Source organism: Zea mays, chromosome 6 (genome assembly GCF_902167145.1).
Source record: "Zea mays cultivar B73 chromosome 6, Zm-B73-REFERENCE-NAM-5.0, whole genome shotgun sequence".
NCBI classification, from domain to species: domain Eukaryota; kingdom Viridiplantae; phylum Streptophyta; class Magnoliopsida; order Poales; family Poaceae; genus Zea; species Zea mays.
In genome coordinates this window covers 167,081,655-167,106,621 of record NC_050101.1, presented here as the reverse complement: position 1 = coordinate 167,106,621, position 24,967 = coordinate 167,081,655, and the positions used below count along the sequence as shown (strand labels likewise).

Below are 24,967 nucleotides of genomic sequence, written 5' to 3'. Positions count from 1 at the left end.
TTCTCATGTGGATCATGATATCTCTCCACACCTACAAAAGTGGATCACCAGAAAGTGAACTTCTGATGGTGCATCTGCAACCAATAAAGAAGATCTGATGCGTGTTGTTAGCGAAGAGTAGCCAAGGGATAATGACATGAAAAGTCAAGGTACTAATTCATTTTTTTTATTGTCGACGGACGGAGGGGGGAATCTCCCACCTGATATATTGCAAAGGCATTGCTAAGACCCTAGGGGGGAGTACAGTAGACAGAGGATTACATGTGGGTAACGCCGAGGACGAGGGATTCACACCATGCCAAAGCGAGGCTCCTATTACAGAGTTTAAAGCCTGTAAGCCCACAGACGGGGTACGGAGAGTACAAACAACTCGAGTCAGCTCTCTTCTAAAGGCGAACTGGTTTCGCTGCTTCCATAAGTGCCAGCTACACAGAGCAATGTAGGTGGGGGAAAACTTCGCTAGAGATGGAGCTGGGACGGGGAAGCAGATGTATACCGGAGCTGATGGAGGAGGCGTTAATTTTAACACCCACTGCAGTCCAGAAGGCGCGCACAAAGTCGCAGTGGAACATGATGTGGGTTGATTTATTCCGTTGCCCTTTTTAGTTGCTAATTAGAAAGGTTATATGCTCTCTTACAAATATGAGGTCTAGTGTGGCAACTCCATTTTCCCAAAAGTTTTTCATTTTCCTTAAGTAAAAATGAACTAATTTCGTTCCTTGAAAAAATGGAAATTCCTTAATATGGTTGTCAAACTAGCTCTAGCTGCCCAAACTCACCCATGGTTGGGATAGCAACGAACTTAGGACATCTATAACTTCGGTTTTCTAAGTATATATAAGAGACGACTAAGAAACTATATGGTACAATCTATATGGTACAATCCTGAGACCTTGGATTATAAATACAAACAAGAGACACAATGTATGGAAAGTCGTGAAAAGACGAGCTCGTCTCTTGTATTTTTTTCACTTAGCTCTTTAGAGACCCTCTCGAGAGGCTCTATATTAAATAGGATTGTACATGACCTTAGGGCCCTTTTGAGGAATGCACGAAATTCAAAAAAAAAAAACTATATGCACCAATTTTACAGGAACCAATTAAATTTCACCGGAAAACGTAGGGAACATGAAATATTCCTGCAATCCAAAGGAGCCTTAAACTGGTTGATCGATCACTTAATGCTACAGAAAACTATCTAAGTATATGTTTAGATTCATTATCATTTATTTGAATATGGATGAAAACTACCTAAGTATATTTTTACGGAGTATATCGACCACATTCCTAGATTTACTAATGAATATATGGTTAGTCTAAAAAGAATACCATTGTATGAATGAGGGAGTATTTTGTAAATAGTGTGGTACACACAACCGCTCATCTACCATACAAGCGAATAAGCGATTACAGCTTGGGATGCTAAGGTATAAATACTAGTACATTCCAGCGTAGTTGCCAACTAAATCAAATACGGCGATGACAAAAGCAAAAATGCATGCCACGCTTTCAGTTTCAGCCGTGTTGGGTGCGTGCGCCTTTGCATTGGCGATGAAACCGGCGTGTTTGGAACGCATGCAGGAGCTCTGTACGTAGCGATCGAACCGTAGAGTTCTTCCCGAAAATCTCAATTCCAACTTCCAAACAGCTAGCTGTGCACCATTTCCCTAATAAGAACAGTGTGCTCGTCGTAGCTAGACGAACAGTTCAGCATTCGATCACGGATGACATGACGCCCGCGCGCCATTCACCGGAGGCAAATTATTGGGAGCCTGATGAGGCCAATCAAACTGCACTAGCAGCGGCGGCGGCGGCATTGGAGGATGACCTCGTCACGCCATTCCCGACGTTGCACCCCGCACCATCTACAGCGACACCGGCGGCAGCGTCTTGCATGGAGGATGCTGCCGCCGTCGGCAGCGCCATCTTGGCGTCGGCGGCCTCCTCCTTCTCCTGCGTCTCCCTGTGCTTGCCCCAGAGGACGGAGTAGAGGCCTGCCACGATGAGCGCGGCGCCGAGGACGCCCCCGAGGTAGATCTTCTCGGAGAGGATGAGCGAGCCCATGGCGGCGACGATGATCATCATGAGCGGGCTGAACGCCGAGGCGAACACCGGCCCGGCCTTCTGGATCACCAGGCCCTGCACGTAGTACGCGATGCTCGACGTCACGATGCCCTGGACGAACGGAACATACGGCACGCGTCAAGCTAAGTGTCGTCATGCATCGAGTGGCGGAGTCATTGGCCATGGCCGGATTGGATCCTTACGGCGTAGGCGGCGGCGAGCAGGTTCATGTCGAACCCGATGGTCCAGACGGAGGTGCGGCGCTCCATGACGAAGGTGACCACGACGGCCTGCAGCGTGCCGACGAAGCAGACGAGCGTGGTGAGCGACAGCTGCGCCGAGTACTGCTTGATGGTGTGCGCCTGCAGGACGAAGAGGGAGGCCCAGGCGAGCGTGGCGACGACGACGAACACCGAGCCGAGGAACCAGTCCCTGCCGCTGATGATGATCTCCGCGGCGGGCGACGCCGACGCCGACGCGTGCCTGCTGGTCGTCCGCGCCAGCTGCATCAGCGGGCCCTTGTAGAGCGTCATCAGCATCGCGCCGGCCACGGTCACCACCGTCCCGAAGACCTTGGCCTGGCACCTCACCTTCTCCATCTGCAGCTTCTCCATCCTGCACGCGCCATCACGCACACACGTACGATCAGACACCGTCGTTCGGTACGTACCAGACGGTTGCTCGATCGCATTGGGCGGTCAGCGTTTATAGCTCGATCGTCTCGAAAGTGCAAGTGCGCCACCACCTGAATATCACTGCCAGGACGAAGGTCATGGCCGGCAGGATGTTGCTCATCGCGCAGGCGAACGTGGGGCCGGTGAACTTGAGCCCCGCGTAGTAGAAGTTCTGGTCGATCACCGGCCTGCAGAAACGACGACGGGCATGATCACTATCTGTCAGTTTATTTACTGGCAGCGGCCACAAGATGCATGCGTGCAGCTAGCAGAGCAGACTACTAACCCGAGCATGGCAAGGACGAAGATTTGCCAGAAGATTGGCCACGTCATCTTGGGCCTCACCTTCTTCCTGCAGCCATGCATTTTCCATAACAACAGGCAGCCGGGCCGGACGTTACTGAAACTGAACTGAAGGCGGGGTACCCGTACCTCTCGAGGACGAGGGCGAAGGGTGCGATGGAGAGCGTGGCGAAGGCGTGGCGGTAGACGACGAGCACGTAGTGGCTCATGCCCTGGTTCAGCGACACCTTGGTGAGCACGTTCATCCCGGCGTAGCCGAACTGGAGCGAGATCATGGCGATGTAGGGCTTCGCCTTCTCCACGAACCCACCGCACCGCGGCCACGCCATGGTGATCCTATTCCGATCCTAGCAGCCGTCTCACTTCTCACGCTCACAGGAAGATGGCAGCAAGCCAGCAATAGCTGGTGGTACAGTGGTAGCACTGTAGCAGGGAGCTCAGAGCTCAGGTGACCTGTTCGAGCTGGGACGGGACAGAGGCGGGTGATGGCTGGATTTTATAGGGCGTTGGATTGATCGGATTTATGGCGTCGTCTGTCGTCTCTAGAGTGACATGTGAGTAAAGTGGGGCCCACCCGGGCAGTGTTTTGCTGGATTGTTGTAGCCGTGTGTTCCGAAAACGGCGTGTCCGATTAGTGGCTCACTGGCTCGTGAGTAGTTGTTTTTTTTTGTTTTCTTCCTGTATAAGTTAAATTTAAAGTTTATAATGTTTAAACAATTAATTATATTTAAAAATTTTGGTAAGTTTTTTATCATTATTTTATTTTTAGTTTTATACCTTTAAAGTTATTAACTTGTTATCTTATATGATCTATAACCTATCAAAACATCTATAAAAAATCGTAACATATTTTTAATGCTAAATAGTGCTATTAATTATTAACCAACAAAAAATGAACTGAAATTCAGTTTATACGTAAAATAAATAAAAAACAAATTTTGTTAAATGATAAACTGAATCAATTCGAAGGAGTGGAGGAGTAAAATAAAATTAAAAAAATACTTTAGAGGTTATGTGAATATTGTCCTTAGGTGAGAAGAGTAATTTATACTTTTTCCCTTTAAGAAGAATATAGAACTTGTTTCATATTTTTTCTGAGCTACAACATGTTTTCTATGAATTCCTAATATTAAATTAGATTCTAGTACTTTTAAACTGTACATTTGTTCCAGAAAAGCATTTGAATATTTTTTTGAAAAAAATAATCGACATTTTTTTGTTAAAGTTTGATTGATCCTTCTGAATTATCACAGAAATCTGATTTACTTTGAGCTGACGTGTTGTCATATAGGACAAGACCGCATCAGCCAAAACCACCTTTGAAACTGTTTAAGTGCCCGTTCGGTTAGCTAGGATTAGGACATAGAACTATTTCAGGTGATCAGTTTTAATATAAATAAAATTAACATTCCAGGTGAAACAATTCCAGAAGATCCGTTCCGAACAAAACGAATAAGACCTAAGGATGTAAATCAGATGGTTAAAGTTAAGGGAGTGTGGAAATCTGGTTTTCTGGTTGAGTGACTTGACACAAATAGTTGAGACTTGACAGGTGTCAGATGGATTTTTTTCGTCGAAGATATCGGAGTATCGGACCTCGAGGAGCCCACATTGAGCTGACCCATGGTCGTCTTCTTGCCGGGCCCAAATTGAGCAGGCCCTTTCTCTTTTTGCGCCAGTCTTTGACACGATTGTAAAGCCTGGTCCTTGCCGATACTTGTTGGGCTGGTTTGGATCTTGTGCAGCTGTGCTTGAAAAGAAGACGCTATCCTAACCACACAAATGCTCTCTCCTCTAGTGTCCATTGGACCCTGAACTGGTTCAGAAAAGTAATAGAAAGTGTCAGAGATGGCGTGTAGGGCAGGCAGTCCACCATCTCCATTCGCCAGATGTCGAGACAGACTGGCATCGTATTCATAGGACCCTGAACTTTGAGTTCACAAAAGTAATGGAAGGTGTCAGAAACGGCGTGCAGTCCATCATCGTCATTAGTCAGATATCGAGGCAAACGGGCAGAGAAACCACCATCTGAGGTTGTGAGATCGGTGCATATAACCATAAGCAACACTATTTATAGAGAAAGATTTAAAATAAAAAGTGAGGTAGAAGTTAAGATAGGAGAGCTACTGGAGATGGCATGAGACCGATTCAAACTAGGATTAGTTTGAGCCGAAGGTGTTTGGTTTTCCTAATAAAATTTAGTTCAAATATTTTAACCAATTATAAATATTAAATATGGTCTAATTATTAAATTTATTATATAGCTAAATACTAAATTGCGAGATAAGTTTATTAAGCTTAATTATTCCATATTCAATAAATATTTACTATAACATGACATCACTGAATCATTGACCAATTAGACTTAATGTTTTTGTCTTGTCATTTAGTCCTCATATGTGTAATTAGTTTTGTAATTAGACTATATTTAATACTTCTAACCAATATATAAATATCTGATGTGGCGTGGATTGAAATTTAGTTGGGGTATCCAAAGAGGGCCAAAATGGACGGAACGATAAAAAACCCTCCAACAACTTTCAAATTCATACTTAGATCGAAATTAGAAAGGATAATAGGATAGTCAGTCAGGAAAACAAATCCATGAGTAGCGAGATAACGGTAAACAATACAATCGATCGAGAACACATTCTCGATAACGGTGGAGAACTAGAAATTAACATTGAAAATATCAATACATCTAACCACTCCAAACGTTAAGCTCAACGTAACAAACACACCATAACCTTAAAGTAATAGGATATTTTATATATAATCATTTAAAGTTTCAATATGCATGATAATTCACCATTTCATGCTGCCACGACTACACGACAAGAGCATGAGTACATTGCTAGTCGCTGTAGCCAAACACCCAGACCAACAGTAGTAGCACAATCCAACAAATGAGGTCATAAGTAGGGCTGGACAAAATGCTCGCGGCTCGTCGGCTCGCTCGGTTCGTGGCCAGCTCGACTCGGCTTGGATCGGCTCGTTTGAATTTTTTCACGAGCTGAGCTGACATCTTAGCTCGGTTTGTTAACAAGCCAGCTCGCGAGCTAAATGAGCTATCACATTTCAGCAAAACAAAACTATATACATATCATGTACGTAACAATTGATGAATATGTTATATGTTATATGTATGTGTGGTGTCTATAACCTATAAGTTAAACTAATGATTGATGAATTATGCATGTCTATGTATAAAATTGGTCTATGCGAATATAAGTGTGGGTTAAACTGCTGAACATGTGTGTGAATAGTGAATTGATGAGTGATGAGTTATGTTAATTTGGTGTTATATTGATGTGGTCTGTGAAACTATGAGTATAATTACTATTTTCTGTTGTTGAATTAGTTTGAAATTAACTAGAATTTGATTATTATACACATATTATTTTTTCTGCTCTTGCTCACGAGCTAAACGAGCCAGCTCGAACTCGTAAACGAGCCGAGCCGAGTTGACTTTGTGGCTCGCTACCTTAACGAGCCGAGCTGAGCCAGCTCGTTAGCTTAACGAGCCAGCTCGAGCTCGAACGAGCCGAGTCGAGCTGGCTCAATATCCAGCCCTAGTCATAAGTTGAAATATTATAACCATAAATAAGTTGCTAACTAACAAGCCATACTAGAAGGAGATAGTAGTTCATAAATTCAAACATAACAACCACAAATATGTTTAAACTCTAGTCACACACACTCAAACAAGATATATAAATAGATAAGTTTCCCTAAAAATCTACAAGTGCAATGACCTACCGTTCACAGAAGTCCATATGATTTGCATGAGGCATTGGAAATTTGGAATGAGTGTGGTTGGTGGGCTTAATTTCTTATACAAATAAAATGAGAAACGCCGACCTGATTTTCCTCTATAAATATAGGATATGTACATATGGTCGAGAAAATGCCTCAGCCGTCTCCATTCTCATTCCTTCCACTTTTTTTCTTGGGAATTTGTATGTTACTGTTTTTTGTGTGGTATACAATCGATTATTACGGTATATGATATTGGTCGATACGGAATTTTTCTATCCTATTTTCATCCCTACTTTGAGGTAATAGTTAATCAGCTAATAAATTATTAGATGCAATGGACCAAGTGATCATTAACGAGCTAACTGATAGTTGGGGACTATTTGCAACCTCCAACTAATAAGTTAGTTGAACTATTGGTTTCTTGTAGTGCCCCTACTTTGAGTGGAGACCAGTGACTACATTGAAAAGATAAGGGCAACCGTCTTTTACCAAGTTTTAGTCGATTTCAGCTGGCAACCTTAGCTAATGAACTAATTTGATCGGAAAAAATTATGTGCAACCAAACATGCTCCATTCGATATTTCGATTGGTGACACATGTCCATACCATTAATCCTAAAGCAACCAAGGGCATGTTTGGAAGCCGCCCAGTTAAAAAAAAACTAGTTTCTTGAAAAGTGGTTTACGAAAGAAAACTACTTGAGGGTGATTGAATCTGGTTTATAGTTTCTAATTTTTTGATACACAATGACTAGTATATCCTTTCTTTTTTTAATAGTGGTTGGTAATAGATATAAATTCTGTGAAATTAACAAGGACATGACAATTAAATTTATAAAAATGGTTTAGCTGGAATGTCAGTTTCTTGGTTTTTAAGAAACTGAGAATCTAATTTCTATAAATTAAGACATTAACTAGCATATTTGGAAAAAAACCCTAGCTTCTATAAACTAATTTTTTAGAAAATATGTGCTTCTAAACATGCGCTAAGTAAGCATTCATAACAAAGTCCTAAAAATTAAAATAGAACCTAATTTAAAGTGTATAGGGTCAAAAAATGTTTGCAGTTCAAACAGTTAAGCCCTATATCATATTATTAGAAGATAGACCATACTATTTAGGAAATAAAAGGTTAGAAATAGTGTCTAAAATAAGGATAGGGCTGGGTACTATGTTTAGGACTCGATATAATCAATTGATGAATTTTTATAAAATAGGATTCTGTTAGAGCATGTTTTTTATGTTAAATTCCTATATTTTTAAATTAGAACCCCGTTTAGATCTCCTCCTGTTGGAGATGTTCTAACGTGCACGTGTGGACCATGCAGTTTTGTCCGTTTACAGTTGGGTGCAATTTTTTTCTCCGTTTGATCATCTTTTCGAGCTGTGGCCAGCTTTTTTTTTGAGAAATTCGGGGGGGAGAGGTACCCCACCTTTTCATTGCCATTAGTAAGGGCCTATACATGGTCAAGTTACATGTCGGATAAGATTGTTACAGAGGAGGAGAAGAGGAGAATACCATCACCCAGGCAAGGGACACATGACGATCCGAGTGAGGTAATCTACAAGACCACAACTCCGCGTCCTCACGGCAGCCAGCCATGAGACGCGTATAACACGGGGAAAGCGAGCGGAAGGCGACATCATGACGGTGTTTCCAGAGACGCCAACAACATAGGAGGAGGAAGGTATTGAAGTGTGCGGTGGGCATGTGAACAGGGGGCTGAACATGCCAAAGTTGTTGCGCATCCTCCTCAGAAATGTTCATCCCCAACCTTGCCCAGAAACCAGCTGCGAAAGGACAACCAGCGATCAGATGCGATGAACTTTCCACAGCCAACGAACAGACCTCGCATACACTGTCATCAACGCAATGTTTTCTGAGGAGGTTCTCCTTGGTCTGAATCCTATTTTGCACCAACAGCCAGCCGAAGAATTTGACCTTAGGAGGGGCACAATTCTCCCAAATGAATTTATAGTACTCACAGCCTTCTCCATTGGAGACAACTGCACGATAGACAGATGAGGAGCTAAGCTTATGCAATCTGTCTTCCCAGGGACACACACGTACATCTGGGGTATTTGTTAACACCACACCATCAAGCAGCCCCATCAATTGCACCAGTTCAGCAGCAGCTACCGTTGAGAGCCGAGAGACGAAGGCGAGGCGCAGACCTTTTGAAAGAACGTCGCTGACTGAGGCATTTTTATGTCGTGCGTGTGTGTACAGCGACGGCATTGCCTCCACGAGGGGCCCTGAGGGCAGCCAGCAGTCATACCAGAAAGCCGTAGTACGCCCATCACCAACCTCCACCGTGGTCAGCAACCGATAGTCTGGGAGGAGCCGACGAAGGGCCGCCCAATGCGAACCCGCTGTGGCATTGTCTGGTGCAGATAAAGGCCCACCAAACTCCACTTGTAGCCAACAGGACCATGCTGAATCTGGAGAGTTGTGAGCACGGTGCAGAAGCTTTAGTAGCAAGCATGTGTTTTGCAAGCGGAGATCACGAATGCCAAGGCCGCCATCTTTTTTCGGAAGGCAGGCACGTTTCCAATTCACTAGGCATTTAGCTCCTGAGATGCCTTCCTCTCCTGCCCAGAGGAAAGCCCGGCGCCTAGTGTCAAGAGCTTCCACCACACCCTGGGGAAGGACTAGAGCTCCCATGGCATAAACAGGAAGGCTGTCCAGAACAGAATTGACAAGGACAAGGCGGCCATGGTGATTGAGGAGGCTCGCCCACCACCCTGATAGATAGCGATCAACACTAGCAATGATGGGAGCGAAGGCAGCCAAATTAAGCTTCTCATTAGAGAGGGGGAGACCAAGGTAGGACCGAGGGAAAGCCCCTTCGGTGCAGCCAAGAATGTTCACAAACTGAGCAACCTCCAGTGCAGGCACATGCATAGGAACCAAGGTGCTTTTGGTATAGTTTATGTCCAGACCAGTCGCCCGGGTGAAACTTCGGAGTAGCTCCTTGAGTCGCACCATAGCCGACTCATTTGCTCTTGCTACGATAAGTGTGTCGTCGGCATACTGAAGTACAGTGCACGGTCGGTGTGCTGCTAGGGGATGACGGATGACGCAATCTCTAGTCAAAAGTTGTTGCAGCACATCAGCGACAAGGATGAACAAGTAAGGGGACAGTGGGTAGGGGTGAAAACGGGTAGGGTACCCGAAACGGGTACCGGATACGGATACTGATTCGGGACCATTTTTCGGATACGGATACGGGTATTTTTTAGATTCGGGACGGATACGGGTAATACCCGGATAGTATGGCTTCGGATTCGGGTCGGATACGGAGCGAGTACTACCCGGTAAATACCCGGATATTCGGGTCGGATACGGGTACCCGGAATTCGGGTACCCGTTTTTTCTTTTTCTGCAAAATAATATAGTTATAAAATCATAACTTTTACATATGAAATCGGATGAAGATAAAATTTATATGAAAATTGTAGAGCTCGAAGAGATCTATAACTTTGTAGTACATCACATTTTTGTTTAAACATATCTTTAGGCCAAAATCATTAAAATAATGTCTAAATTTATATCAAAATAATAGACTTTATCATTTTCATGTGGGGACTTAAGATTATATCCATGTAGGAACTTAGGATTATCTTTTTATAAACTATTTATTAATATTGGTAACTTATTTGCAATTTTCGGTCGATGCTACAATATTTTTATGAATTGTATTTTGATGATTTTCTACAACAAGAAATTAATAATACACCAAATAGCCTAAAAAATTCATGAATTTTTACGGGGACACAACATATATCCACATATAGTTCTCAAAAACATTTGGACTATAAAATCCACAATATGTTAGTGTTTCTTCCATTCTACTCCCACTGATTGCGTGAGTTACATGTGAAATCATTTTATGTATCGAAGTTTCAACATAATTAATATTTCACTTATCATTTTCATGTGGCGACTTGAGGTTTTATTTGAATAGAATGTTTATTTGTTTTGGTAAGCTTTTTGCAATTTTGGATCAAAACTAGTGTATTTATGAATTTTAATTATACTTTGATGATTTTATGTAGAAAGAAATTAATAATGTATAAATAGCCTCAGAAATCTATGAAATTATACGAAGGTACAACATATGGCCACATATAGTCATAAAAAATAATGGGACCATAAAATCCACAGGATGTCAACGTTTCTTCTATTTTATTTCCATTTATTGCGTGAGTTACACGTGAAATCACTCTAAGTATCCAAGTTTCAACATAATCAATACTTCACTTTACCATTTTTACGTGGGAACTTGAGATTATCTTCTATTAAATGCTTATTAGTATTAATTTACTTGCAATTTCGTGGTCGAACAAGAATATTTTTTGATAACCAATTAATGCATTATCCGACAAGTATCCGATATCCGATCAAATAATATCCGTATCCGTCACTTATCCGCCCGGATAAATATCCGGTCCCTGTATCCGTATCCGTCCCGTTTCTAATTATCCGTATCCGATCCCGAATCCGTTTTAAATACATTAGGGTAGGATACAGGATGAGCTAATATCCGTCCGTATCCGCCCGTTTTCACCCCTAACAGTGGGTCTCCTTGACGAAGCCCTTTTTTGCAAGAGATCCATTTGCCTGGGACACCCATTTAGCAGGACAGCTGTGGCCAGCTTTAATAGTGGACCGCCAATGGCGGATAGTTCACATGACCACCTTAGGGTTTCAGCGTACCTAACTAGTTGCTACCTAGCCTCGACCAGGTGGAGCAATGGGCTCCACGGCGGCGGCGCCCTGCCACATCGTGGCCGTGCCGTACCCGGGCCGTGGTCACGTCAACGCGATGCTGAACCTATGCCGCCTCCTGGCAGCTCGAGACGGCGTCACCATCACCATCATCGTGACCGAGGAGTGGCTCAGCCTCCTCGGCGCCCCGGCGGCGCTGCCGGACCTCGGCCTGCGCGTTCGCTTTGAGGCCATTCCAAACGTGATCCCCTCCGAGCACGGCCGCGCCAACGACATGGTCGGCTTCATGGAGGCCGTGTACACCAAGATGGCGTCGCCGTTCGAGCAGCTTCTCGACAGGCTCGCGCCGCCGGCGCCCGCGGCTATTGTGGCCGACATGTTCGTGCCGTGGACCGTAGGCGTCGGCGAGCGGAGGGGCGTGCCTGTGTGCATCATGTGCCCGATTAGCGCCACCATGTTCGCGGTGCAGTACAACTTCCACCTGCTACCACCCGCGGCGGCCGGCGGCGGCGCGTCTCCGGGTACTAGCAGTTGCGCAACTCGTACAAACATTGTTCTTCTTTGGCATGTCAACATTTCTGCAAACTCATCTCGCGCTCTTTATGCAGATATCACTGGTTCTTGTTTTGTTGAAAACTACATTCCTGGCACGAAATCAATCAGGTTCGCCGATCTTGCGCCTACACACACCGATGCGTTACTTCTAGACAAAATCCTTGAAGCCCACTCCTCTGTAAAGAAAGCACAATGTATCGTCTTCACCACCTTCCAAGAGCTCGAGAGCGACGCCATCGGCGCTATGAGGCAAAACTGCCCAGTGTACGCAGTTGGGCCCTGCGTCCCCTTCATGGCACTGCAAGAGCACAAGGCCAGCCCAGACGGTGACGACTACATGGCGTGGCTGGACGCACAGCCCGCGGGCTCGGTGCTCTACGTCTCGCTCGGCAGCTTCCTCTCGGTGTCCGCCGCCCAGTTCGACGAGATCGCCGCTGGCCTGGCCGGGAGCAAGGCCAGGTTCCTGTGGGTGCTCCGCGACGCCGACGCGTGCTCCCGCGTGCGAGGCCTGATCCGCGATCCCGACGCCGGCCTCATCGTGCCATGGACGAACCAGCTGAGGGTGCTGTGCCACCCTTCGGTCGGGGGGTTCTTCACCCACTGCGGCATGAACTCGACGCTCGAGGCGGTGTACGCTGGCGTGCCCATGCTCACCCTGCCCATCGCGTTCGACCAGCCGACCAATAGCCGGCTCGTCACCGAGGTGTGGAAGAATGGCATCGGCCTCAGGGACATGGCCCGCGCCGACGGCGTCATCGGGAGAGGTGAGATAGCCTCGGCCGTGGACAGGCTGATGCGCCCTGACGCGGCGGAGTTCCAGGACATGAGGAAGCGAGTGACACTGTGGAAGGACGCGGCTCGGGCTGCGTCTGAAGAGGGTGGATCCTCGTGGAAAGATGTTACGTCTTTCATCAACTTCGTTTCACGTTGAGATCTCCGAATGTCAAACGGAGTCAGCTGTAGCTGCAGTGAATTGTGATCGATTCTCACGGAGTTAGTGTGATATCTGAATGTTAGCAGAATCTTTCGGCAACAATAAACATGCTGCTGCATCCAATTGAAAGTAGCTCTTTTAATTGTTCATATGAAAGCTCAGAACATTCGAAAACCTCACAAGTTTCGTTCTTTTAAATTCACTTCGTGAAATCATCCGAAAGAAGGAAACGTTCCAGTCAATAACAATGTAACAAAGCATTTTCTTAAATAAATAAAAAACTTTGAAAGTGGGTCACTGGGTTCTTTGAAACAATTGCTGCTTCATTTCTCTTTCAAACAAATGTGCTTCAGTCAATCACGAAGCATTCATGTAATTGTGAATAGTCGATAGTACAAAAATGACGAAGCAGTGTATAAACTCAAAGCAAACTCAACCAAATTCCTTCCATTATCTGTGAGCTAGTAAAAAATTATAGACAAGGTCGGGAAGGGCAGCCAGTGGGTGCAGTCTGCAGAGTACACGCCGAAACTGCTTCTTGGCGTACTTCTGGTAGACAGTCTTCAGCTTCGCATAACTAGCAGCAGCATGGGAGCTGACCATTCTATTCAGGACTTCCCTGATCATCATTGTACAAAAAAGCTTTATGAGCACCACACCCCCATCCATGCCACTCGAATCAACAATGAAGTTTTAGGCGGTGGCCAACAGATGTGTATATAATCATGTAAAATATTGTTTTACCTTATAGAAAGCTTTAAAATAAAAGATGTGATAGGAGAGTTGGAGATAACCCTAGAACCTCAGGGATTCGTAGAGTGCGGGAGGGGAGGAGAGCGCTTGCATGATCTGTTGATCGTGGAGGATGGTGTCAAGCTTTGGATTGTAGCTGCAATCCATAGAGACAAAATACTATATAAGTCGCAGTTGCGGACGGACTAAAGCCACAATAAACTACAGCGAAAATGGTTACGACCCTTCACCACATCCAAAATAAAAAGACTTTTAAATCCGTGTCTTTAGTTCAGCATCACTGGTCACTTTTGTTCGTCTCTAGTAGTAAAAAAACGTATAATCTATTACTACTAGAAAGAGATAAAACTAAGCGGTGCTGGTGAACAAGACTTGTTAGGTGCATAGACTCGGCTAGTAGGGGAAAGACCGGCCCACAATATTACATTAAGAAGAAACTCAATCGGAGCTCTGACTAATAAAGATCACGAAAGCTAGTCCCTCATATAGCATGAGGGTATGCCCTTGTAAGTCGGATCTTTACTCGTGCTTTAAGCGCTCCCAACCCCTACATTAGGGTTCGCCTCCTTATATACACACAACCAAAAAAACCAATAAGTGACTTTTTAAAACTTAATCTGAAATTCTCTCCAATTAGGATTCGAACTAAGTACTTAAAGAGTGCTACTCAGACCACTTAATCAACCTAGCTAGAAACCCTTTTGCTACTTGCTGGGTGCATAGACTGAACTATACAAAAAATCTACTCTTGTGGGGAATGCAAATGTAGATGTATATAAGATTGTTTGCATTGTTCCCTTTACAGAGTTTAGAGAGCAGATTAACGGTGGCTCCCCGCTCCAGCTTGTTCGTGTTGGTGAATCGTCCTTGTCAGATTTCCTTGCAACAGTATTTCCCAGCATCGGACTGGACGTGACGTGACGCGACGGAGTCAAGACTCGAGAGGTGCACGAAGTGCCCACTTCGTCTCAAAAACAATTGCACTTGTAGATTTGAGGTGAACAGAACAATGATTCAATGAACAATCAATTATGTGATTATGCTATGCTACGGAAGGAGTACGGGGCACGATTTATCTCCCTGACGAGACGGCCGATTTCAGGTCGCCAGAAACGGACGCGCCTCTCCGCGGAAACCGGCCACATCCCCGGGCTGGAACCTGGAAGCCAGCAGCGTACGACACGGCACATCGATGCCTCGCTCGCTCGTCATGTCGTAGTCCCATCGCTGGCACACCGACCAGTCGTTTCGGCTGCCGGATTGGCTACGCTGAGCTCCGAGACCCATGTGTCACGTACTCATGTGTGCCGCGTCGTGCGATGTGGCGTCTCAGGCGCTCTCCACAGCTCGGAAAACACAGCACAGTCCACATTAACAGTAGTAAGACGATTGACAAGCACGAAGCCGCAGCACGAGCCCAAGAAGACATTTTTCCCCCCGATGCCTACACTGCACCTCCTCTGATTTGCCAGCAGCAGCGCGTCTCACTGGCCATGGGCCACTCATTCAGACTCTTCAGGGTCTGGGTCGGGTTTTGTTCTGTTCTGTTCGCTTTCTCTGAACACGTGCAATGCGGCAGCTGGAACGTGAGGCCCGCGCCCCGCGCCGGCTCAAAGCGGGAGGAGCTACGGTTCAGACGTCAAGAGCTGCGACAGAGATCGCTGCGTCACACGCACACCAGAAAGGGAGATGGCGACGACGGCGACGGCGTTATTTTACAGAGGTGCAGGTAGCAGGGGGTCTGAGGTCGGTTGTAGACTGCTGTAGATTCAAGAACGAAAGCTCATGAAAGAAAGAAAGCAAGCTTGCTTCTCCGGAGTCCGGACTCCGATTGGTGGCGCGCGACGGCGGTCGTCTCTCAGCTTCAGCTGCAGGCCTTGGCTGGCCGGCGCCCGCGTCCCCACAGCGCCGGCCAGCAACCGATGCCCTGGGCCGTCTGCGTCCTGAAAGATCGGGTGTCGGTTCTGTCAGCTTCGTACACATATAATATCACAATTCACAACCGAATCTGAAGCAGCGGAGAATGAACAGTATGCGAAACTGTTTTTAGCAATCGAACTGTTCCTGAAAAGATGTGTCAATGAAGAAGCTTCTGACGGGCAAGGGTGGACTGGTTCTGTGTAATTCGGTCAGATTTCCTTACTTTCATGGTCATTAGGTCATAGTAGGTTGTTCCATTGTTGACTCCACAAAGCTAATATAGGTCAAAAGGATGGAGGAACCGTTGGATACCGGTCCCATGAGGAGCGAGGGGGGGAAAATGCATCCATCGATGATAACTTTCAGCGGCATGTGGTTGGAAAAAAACAGGTTTTCAGATACACTCATGCTGACCAAACGAAAAGTGACTGACGAGGACATATATTGGTACCATGCAGATGCAGTACAGCAGTAGTATATTGCTGGATTAGGGCCTGATTTCCATAACGTAATAATTGTGCATGCGTTTCAAACAAACCAATTTGAGTACCAGCAAAAAAAAAATCATCCAAGAATGTCAGTAACGCTTTGTCATCTAAGTGACTAGTCAACTGCCAGTGTCAATTGCAGACTCTTAACTGCAGATGCTGATGTTTTTTTTATATAAATGGATTCACATGTACGCATGACTAGTTCTGCTGGTACACAGAGAAGCACGAAATGCAGTAGCGATTAACAGTAGAAATTTAAAGCTTTCATGAAAACATCTGTAACCGCGTGTGATCGTGCGTTGGGCACTGACCTGCTGCTGCTGGCTTTTCCGGCGGCGGCAACAGGCTTCGCCGGCGCGCCCTGCACGGCCCCGGGCGACGGCGGCCCGCGGCTGGGCCTCGGCGCGGTCATGCTCCTGGTGAGAAGCCCCGGCACGTAGAAGTTGAGCAGCACGCCGTCGCCGCCTCCGCCGCAGCTGCCCCTGCTGCCGCCGCTCCGCCGCGCCGCCCTCTGCCTCGCCGCCGGCTGCTTGGATGCCGCAGCGCCCGCGGCCTCATGCGACGACGGCAGCGCCACGGCCGCCCAAGGGCGATCCCCGCACGGCGCCTTGGCGGCGCCGAGGTCCGCGTCCGCGATCGCCTGCCTGGCGCCGGCCTCGACGAGGTCGGAGAAGGAGAGCTCGCGGTCGGAGCCGCCGCCGCCGCCGCCGTCTTCGTCGGGGAAGCCCGCGAGGAGGCCCAGCAGCTCATCCTCCTCCGGCGCGGACAGCCGCCTTGCGCTGCCCACGAGCGCGAGTGCCTCCTTCATGGATCGGCGATCCGCACTCTCTTTTCTCCGCCTCGCGCGGCGACGGCCGGGACAGGGAGCGAGCAGCGCGTATGGTGTTCGTGGCCGCGCGCGCTTGCTCGTGAGGTTTTGGGAGCGGTGCCTGGCCTGGGAGGCTGATGGTGTGCCGCGCCGTCGCTTTTGTAGATAGAGGAGGATGACGTGTGGGCGGCTAACCTGGGCTTCGATGCCCCGGGTTAAGCAAAGAAAAGACACGGAAGGACATCTAGAAGGACGGGAGTGGCAACTGGCGACTGGGTTGTCAGGATTCGCAGCCCTTGCGCGTTCGTTCTCCCTTTTCAGTTTTGGAAGCTTCTTCTTGGGAAGGGTTGCTGCGTGCTGATAAAACTGATCGATGTGCTGTATCATCACTTTGTGCCTATGGTTAATGATGCACCTTTTGTATAGTATTTGCCATTTTTTTATGTATTACATCTGTGGCTTACTATTCACATTCACACTCTGTTTAACATTATTTGCCACTCGAAAATTCTGGAGGAGCGCTTTAGGCACTGTTTGTTTTCTTAGGGAATTATATAATCCAGCTTATGAATTATATAAACACCTAATAAGATGTTTGTGGATTACCATAATCTAGGTATCTAGATTATATAATTTACTTAATAATCCGTGTTGTTTGTCTGCCCTTTAATTTATTTACGCTAGATTATATAATCTAGAAGATAAATAAATTGAACTTTAATCGTCATTTTTGCATGGGTGTGGTTCAGGTAGGGGTGATAATAGACCACGACCCAAATATTTCTTCACAATTCGTTTGAGATCTTAATTAATTTTAATTTAAAAATAAATAGAAATAGAGTCCGACCCCCTAATATGATCTGGTTCTTAAATTTTTATAGTGTAAAATTTAGAGCCATTAGTCCAGAGGAGCACGTTGAAGGGAAGAACATAACTGGATAACGATTTCTCGCGTGCTAGAGTCGACAATACACTGAACTATGGTGTTGTTTGGTTTACATATTTGTAACGCGAACGATAACTGATAACATTAAACTATGTTTGTTTAAATCCAACCGTAATTAGATATCACACGATAAGTTGATATCGTGCTATTCAAACTTATTGTCGCTGGTAATCATTATCGTTGCCATTTACGTTATATTTTATGAATCAAACGACTGTGAAATTCCTACAGACGTGACGGTGATTTACATGTACTTTATCGAAAACTAATCGAAGCAGCTTATTTATCACGGACGATCTAGCCGTGCAACTGAACTACGACCATTGTTAATCTATGACTGTTGTTTTAAACTAATAATTATAAGTCATTAGATAACTGTAGTCGTACATGAGTCTACAACTATACCACTGGAGTGTAGCGTTCGTTATTTTTCATCAAAATTGGAAGAGTTTGAAGCAAGTACAGAGTACTTAGACGGCCAGGTTAGGTCGTAACAGGGTGTAACTACTCATCAAGGCATTAGACCGGGGGCGTTGACGATGACGGATCAGAAAGACACAGGTCTGATGCTAACGTGCCAGCTAAAACGTGCACTACGTACTTCTTTGTCTGTGCATGTCACATGGCACTTGGCACCGTGACAGTGGCGCATCAGATAGAGAGGACAAAGGTACACGGTTTCTAGACAAGGTGACCGACGCAACAGGGCTATGCAGCGTTTGATTCTCCGAAGAACCCGAACGCGGAACGGGAACGGTCGACCGATGGCGTGCTTGCTTGGGATTGGGAGTCAAACGTCTCTGAAGAACTGAAGGCTGAATTAACGACAGGTGTTTGCGTATACCGGGACTGCTAATGACTGCGTTGACAAAGTACGTGTTAATGCTGAGGCGGCACCAGATGAGAACAGAACACCAAAAATGCTTTCTAGAATGGCATGCCTGTAATATATGTTCGCTCTGCAGTATGCAAGGTTAACGTTGTCAGTAGAGGTGCCAATTTGTCAGAGCCACATGGCTAGTTTGGAAACTTAAACCTCCTTCAGAATTGAAAAGAACCGAGAGAAAGAATAATTCATTTCTTTCTCAACCTACTTCAATTTCCAGTATGCAAGGTTAACGTTGTCTGCAGAGGTGCCAATTTATCAGAGCCACATGGCTGGTTTGGAAACTTAAACCTCCTTGGCTGGTTTGGAAACTTAAACCTCCTTCAGAATTGGAGAGAACTGAGAGAAAGAATAGTTCATTTCTTTCTCAACCTACTTCAATTAGGAAGGAGATTTGAATTTCCAAATAAGCCCTACTTCAATTTCAAAAGAGATTTGAATTTCCAAATAAGCCCTGAGATTAGGAAGCAAGGACAGGGGACCAAGGGTGTGAGCAGAATGACCAAATTTGCATCGGCCATATTAGCGCAACTTCAAGAGGAGCTAAAAGGTTTTGCAAAATTAGATATGGCTATCCTTAGAACAAAAAAAACATGTCTCTCAAATCTCTAATTCGAAAGTGATTTACCTTCAAGATAGATTCAATCAAATATGCTTCTCATTTTCTTTAAACTTTATTGTTCAAATTATACCTTTTTATAAATGTGTGCTTAATAAATGGCATGCAGTAACACAACACCGTATCTTTTTAAAAAGTTGCCTCGTCGTTGTTTAAAAAAATTATAATATGTGTAAACAATGGCATATGCTTCATACATAAATGACCTGTTATTAATTTTGCAAATCAAATTTATCCTTCGAGGTAGTAAATCTTTCCCGACGATTATGGGGGTAAAGAAGTTATAACATTTAATATCTTCTAGGGAGTGCATCGAATCTTATGCTAGGGTTTGAATAGCTATAATTCTTCCTCAGTGGATTTTCAAACTATATGTTCAAAAAACTTTCAGGATTTTGATTGCACCACCAAGGACTAGTTTGTGGACACCGTTTTTCCAAGGGCTTATATTTCCCCCGAGGAAAAGTTAACTAATTTTCTTTGGGAAAATGAAAATCCCTTAAAAAAATGAGTTCCCAAACCCGCCCTAAATAATAAATCCAAGCTTGAATTTGTTATTTAGGGGATAATTCAATTCAAAACCATCACGGTCCTTATACTTTCTACGAGGGTATCATCACTTCGTTGCTAGATTTTCAATATGCACTTTATAAGTGTTTGTGTGGCACATGCATGATGTTCATGATTCCTCCTTTGCTTTTCTCGTGTCTATATCATTTTCAGGGAGTGATGTTTTATTCAAGAATTGGCTAGTAATTTTTTCATGGATTACTCCCATCAAGGATCTTTCTATTTTCAATGAAACCAATTCTCTTCTATGAGATAGTCTCTACTCAATGATAGATTATTGTGTGATATACATAATCAGATAATGTCATTCACTATAAAGTTATTCAATGAATTTATTCGTGCTTCCAGGGCATGCATGCCCTACTTTAGACTTCAATATTCATTCATGAATATATTATAACTTAGAATTTTTAATTTTTAATATTTGATTTAGTTTACATATGTTGTGATTTATATTCTTCAAGGGCAACATCTGTTTCATACTCCACAAGAGTATTAATAAAACTATTGTTTGACTTAGTGTATGGTATTTTCTTGCTTTAGGCTTCCAAGTTTTTTTTTTCTTAAAATTATTTTACTTCTATAAAAAAAAATATTTACCGTTTAAAATAATAAGCTCCTCTTTGCATACTACCACTGTCGATGTCTCCCTCTCCAGTCTCCAGGATCATAGCAGCACACGTGGGCGAGCTAGTAAAACATGGAGAGATGGGCAGACGGCTGGCAGCACACGCCGGACACCGCGGGCCGCGGGTAGAGGCAACAGACAGGAGGAGAGCTGGAGAGCACTACGCCACTACGTGTAAGCCCATCGAATGGAAATGGTGATATGTAGAGCCCAACGGGCTGAACGTGAAAGCTACTACTACTATGGCCTACGAAGCCTGTCGGGCCATACGCTGCTTTAACTTCAATTGTATCAGCACATTTTTTCTCTCTGTTCTTTTTCCCGTCTACCTTCCTTTGTTCACGAGGATACAAGACTGGCCAACGAGAGTCAGGCGAGGCAAGCGAAGCGAGCCAGCAACCTCCACCGTAGCATGCAGCTGCCATTGCCATCCCCGGGGTTGGGAGCCATGTGGAGCCTCCTCCCCCTCCTCCTCTTCCTCAGCTCGTCCCTGCTCGCCGCAACCACCATAGCCTACGACCTGTGGTACACCGAGTGCGCGAGCAACACGAACTACACGCGCGGGGGCGCGTTCCAGGCCAACCTCGACGCGCTCCTCTCCTCCCTCCCCGCCGCCGCGGCCGCGTCGTACGGGTTCGCCGACAACTTCACAGGCGCCGCGCCCGACCAGGCCTACGGCCTCGCGCAGTGCCGCGGCGACGTCAACGCGTCGACGTGCCTCGCGTGCTTGGACGGCGCTGCGCGGCACATGGCCGCCACCTGCCCCGGCCAGAAGGACGCCATGCTTATCTACGACGAGTGCCTGCTGCGGCACTCCAACGCGAGTTTCTTGGGCGCGGCCGACGCGTCGGTGAGGTTCTGCGCGTGGAACCCGCAGAACGCGACGCAGCCGGAGGAGTTCAGGACGCGGCTCGGCGCGCTGATGGGCAACCTCACGGCGCGGGCGGCGTTCGCGTCCCCGCGGATGTTCGCGGCCGGGAAGGCCGCCGTCTCGCCCTTCGCGAACGTCTACGGCATGGCGCAGTGCACGCGGGACCTCGCCGACGACGACTGCAACCGCTGCCTCGACGGCGTCGTCGCGTTCATCCCGAACTGCTGCGACGGGAAGCAGGGCGGCCGGGTCATCGCCCGCAGCTGCTCCATCCGGTTCGAGGTGTACTCGTTCTACGACGCCTTGGGCGCCCAGGAGGCCATGTCGCCGGCCGCGGCCCCCGTCCCCGGAGGCGGGCCGACCAACGGCAGCGGGCACTCCGTGGACGGAAACACCGGTGAGTCAACAACGGCCAACGTCTTCGGTCCCTTTATTCAGTCCACATTTGCGACTCTTGCCGCGTTAAGCCGCCGTTAACGTGTCCATTGTCCACTGTCCGTGAGGCACACACCTCTGGTGTCCACCGTCGAGGGACCACTTCTACTAGTTTATTTCTTGATTTTGGACATTTTCGTTTCAATCTTTGCTTCTTCAAACCGGACGAAAATGGCAACCTAATTTGAAAGCTGACTCCACCGGCAACTTCTTTTTCCAGAACATGAGATCTGTTTCTCTATTATTAGTTTATTACGCTAAAGAAAAACATAAAAAGGTGTTCTTTTCTGTGGTACACTTAGATTTCCACGGCGACGAAACGTTGAATGGTTCTAGGACTTGAGATCCGTAGTCCTGTCACTTTCCTTAGGCTTACCGGCTTACGCGTTTGATGTTTGATAGTTGACGCTGTGGCTCTGACCTCTGAACTCTGCGGCTGCCACAAGACGGTGCTGCTGTTCTTTTGGACTTGCTAGCGTCTTTGACGAGGCTAAACGGGCACTTCGGATTAAAGCCAACCCTTCTAAAGGGCTGCAGCTGTAATCAATAAAAACAAAACACTGTAGAATCAGTAGAAGCTATTTAGATTAAAGCCAAGTGACAGCTTTGTCCATTCTTCAATTTTGTCTACCGTTCGTGCAGGGAGCAGCAGTCACACGGTCCGGACAGCTCTTCTCGTAGCAATTCCTGTCGCTGTCGCGCTGCTGCTGCTAGTTGCTGTCTTCCTCTTCCTCTGCAGGAGGAACAGACAACTGCACAAGCATGTGCAGGTTGCAAGCAGCGGTAAGTGTGCTGAAACCATGTCCTTATTGCGGTTGAAGAAAGAACAGCGCGGTGAAGCATTCAGGCTTGAGTTTTTCGAATTCCCTTTTCGTGAACAGTACACGAAGATGAAGAAGACATGAGAAGCTCAGAGTCTCTCCTCTATGATCTGAGCACCCTACGAGCTGCCACGGACAACTTTTCGGAAGAAAATAAGCTCGGCGAGGGAGGGTTTGGCCCAGTCTACAAAGTAAACTCTGAACCTGCAGGGACAACAAGATTAATCTGACTAACCGGCTCTAAAGCGCCTGGTTTTGACCTGACTGCTATGCGACTTCCAGGGCACGCTGCAGGACGGGCAGGACATTGCGGTGAAGAGGCTGTCAGCAACTTCGCAGCAGGGGCAGGTGGAGATGAAGAACGAGGTGGTCCTGTTGGCGAAGCTCCAGCACAGGAACTTGGTGCGCCTGCTCGGCTGCTGCACCGAGGAGCACGAGAGGCTCCTCGTCTACGAGTTCCTCACCAACAATAGCCTCGACAAAATCATCTTCGGTGACTGCTTGCTTCATTCAGACTAGCAGTAGTACACTTGAGAGTCAGATCACATCCACTGATAAAACTGAGCTGGCATATCCAGCACGGCGGCATGAGCTGGGCTGGGGACTGAGGCAGAGGATCATCGAGGGCATCGGGCGAGGGCTCCTCTACCTCCACGAGGACTCGAGGCTGACCATCATCCACCGCGACCTCAAGGCCAGCAACATCCTGCTGGACGCGGACATGAACCCCAAGATCTCTGACTTCGGCTTGGCCAAGCTGTTCAGCATCGACTCCAGCGTGGGAAACACCAGCCGCATTGCCGGAACATAGTAAGTCAACAGCATCTATCTTGGCGCGCGCCTCCAGTCTCGGAAAACGCATGCTGAACGTCTTCGAAAATTGCAGCGGATACATGGCGCCGGAGTACGCCCTGCACGGCATCTTCTCGGCCAAGTCGGACGTCTTCAGCTACGGCGTCCTTGTCCTCGAGATCGTCACCGGCCGCCGAAACTCGTACACGCATGCTTCGGGACCGTCTGAAGATCTGCTTACCTTTGTACTGTACTGGAGCCATCTTTTAACGCATAACAACTTTTTTTTTGGTATCCTTATCGTTATGGTGCGTGATTTGATGCCATGATGGCGGGCAGGTTTGGACGCACTGGAGCCGTGGGAGCGTGCAGCCTCTGCTGGAGGGGTGCCCCGACGAGGGTCTCCGTGCGCAGGAGGTGCTGAGGTGCATCCACGTCGCTCTGCTCTGCGTCCAGGAGGATCCGCACGACCGCCCCAGCATGGCATCGGTCGTCGTCATGCTCAACAGCCGCTCCATCACGCTACCGGCGCCCGCCGCGCCGGCGTACGCGGTGCCCGGCCGCGCGGTCACGGCATCAGAGAACCCGCCGCGGAGGATGAGCTTGGGTCGCCAGGGTCCCATGGCGGCAGCTCGGGAGCCTTCTATCAACGAAGCTTCCGTGTCTGAGTTGCACCCTCGTTGATGCTGTACGAGTCACTGAATCACTGAATCGGCGTGGATGCCGGACCGCCGATCAATCGATGGACAACAATGATGCTTTGTGTTCGTTTTTTTTAATCTTCGTTTTGAATTCGGGAGTACAGTTTGTATTCGAAATTGTCCCATGGAAAGTGTTTGTGGAACTTCTCGTCGGGATTTTGTTCAGACGCTTGTAAAAGATGAGCTCTGACATGCTTGTTTGATTCAACTAGCACGAATATTGTAAAAGACCAAGTGGGCCAAGTCTATTTTCTTTAGGCAATAGGACGGTACGAACCATTAGCGTCCAACAATCAACGAATGGTATGTTTTATATAAAAAAAAACTTTCCACGCTCTCCTCTCTCAGGTAGGTCCAGCTGCATATTTTAAAAAAAGACCTCATGTTTTTGGACGAAAGGCCCAGATTAGATTTGTATGTTTATAAACGAAGGGAGTTTTATACATAGAATATGCTCCCTTTATTAAAACGAAAATAGAGAATTACAACAAAAGGTTGTTAAATATATATTCATACTGCTTAGAGATAGATTGCATATGTAATTATAGTTATCTTTATTTCTAAGCTATACACGTTACCAACATCAACATGTTTGTTGTAATATTGTAATTTTGTTGTCCACAAATACAATTAATTATACAGAGGTGTGCAACCTCATTGGGTCACCGTAACGATGTTTGTCATGGTAATCGGAGCCCTCTTCCAA

General features: G+C 46.6%; 4 protein-coding genes across 5 annotated transcripts; 2 read left to right on the top strand and 2 right to left on the bottom strand.

The window, feature by feature from the left end:
• Positions 1-1,611: 1,611 nt before the first annotated feature.
• Positions 1,612-3,510, bottom strand: LOC100285026 (uncharacterized). Its single transcript, NM_001157921.2, has 5 exons — positions 3,171-3,510; positions 3,025-3,090; positions 2,810-2,926; positions 2,268-2,679; positions 1,612-2,175 (listed from the first exon to the last, which is right to left on the bottom strand). The coding sequence occupies exons 1-5, from the start codon at positions 3,368-3,370 to the stop codon at positions 1,786-1,788; spliced, it is 1,185 nt and encodes a 394-aa protein (NP_001151393.2). The 5' UTR covers positions 3,371-3,510; the 3' UTR covers positions 1,612-1,785.
• Positions 3,511-11,464: 7,954 nt separating this feature from the next.
• On the top strand, positions 11,465-13,169 carry LOC100285511 (indole-3-acetate beta-glucosyltransferase). Of its 2 annotated transcripts, none has more exons than XM_008649743.4 (2): positions 11,465-12,061; positions 12,140-13,169. In XM_008649743.4, exons 1-2 carry the CDS (start codon positions 11,557-11,559, stop codon positions 13,015-13,017), a joined length of 1,383 nt encoding a protein of 460 aa, XP_008647965.1. In that variant the 5' UTR covers positions 11,465-11,556; the 3' UTR covers positions 13,018-13,169.
• Positions 13,170-15,144: 1,975 nt separating this feature from the next.
• Positions 15,145-17,123, bottom strand: LOC100275468 (uncharacterized). The gene is given in 2 exon segments (NM_001149533.1): positions 15,145-15,716; positions 16,496-17,123. Coding segments are annotated over 2 exon segments (576 nt in total). The 5' UTR covers positions 16,993-17,123; the 3' UTR covers positions 15,145-15,637.
• Positions 17,124-20,925: 3,802 nt separating this feature from the next.
• Positions 20,926-24,491, top strand: LOC103630536 (putative receptor-like protein kinase). The gene is made up of 7 exons (XM_008651588.4): positions 20,926-21,909; positions 22,590-22,730; positions 22,829-22,959; positions 23,051-23,261; positions 23,347-23,578; positions 23,655-23,805; positions 23,900-24,491. The coding sequence occupies exons 1-7, from the start codon at positions 21,054-21,056 to the stop codon at positions 24,242-24,244; spliced, it is 2,067 nt and encodes a 688-aa protein (XP_008649810.1). The 5' UTR covers positions 20,926-21,053; the 3' UTR covers positions 24,245-24,491.
• Positions 24,492-24,967: the final 476 nt, after the last annotated feature.

Coding starts and splice junctions, on each gene's coding strand:
- LOC100285511 (XM_008649743.4), top strand. CDS start 11,557: ATGGGCTCCACGGCGGCGGCGCCCTGCCACATCGTGGCCGTGCCGTAC. Junction 12,062..12,139: donor CGCGTCTCCGGGTACTAGCA/GTTGCGCAACTC, acceptor CTCTTTATGCAG/ATATCACTGGTTCTTGTTTT.
- LOC103630536 (XM_008651588.4), top strand. CDS start 21,054: ATGCAGCTGCCATTGCCATCCCCGGGGTTGGGAGCCATGTGGAGCCTC. Junction 21,910..22,589: donor CTCCGTGGACGGAAACACCG/GTGAGTCAACAA, acceptor CCGTTCGTGCAG/GGAGCAGCAGTCACACGGTC. Junction 22,731..22,828: donor TGTGCAGGTTGCAAGCAGCG/GTAAGTGTGCTG, acceptor TTTCGTGAACAG/TACACGAAGATGAAGAAGAC.
- LOC100285026 (NM_001157921.2), bottom strand. CDS start 3,370: ATGGCGTGGCCGCGGTGCGGTGGGTTCGTGGAGAAGGCGAAGCCCTAC. Junction 2,927..3,024: donor TTCGTCCTTGCCATGCTCGG/GTTAGTAGTCTG, acceptor TCGTTTCTGCAG/GCCGGTGATCGACCAGAACT. Junction 2,176..2,267: donor TGCTCGCCGCCGCCTACGCC/GTAAGGATCCAA, acceptor CCGTTCGTCCAG/GGCATCGTGACGTCGAGCAT.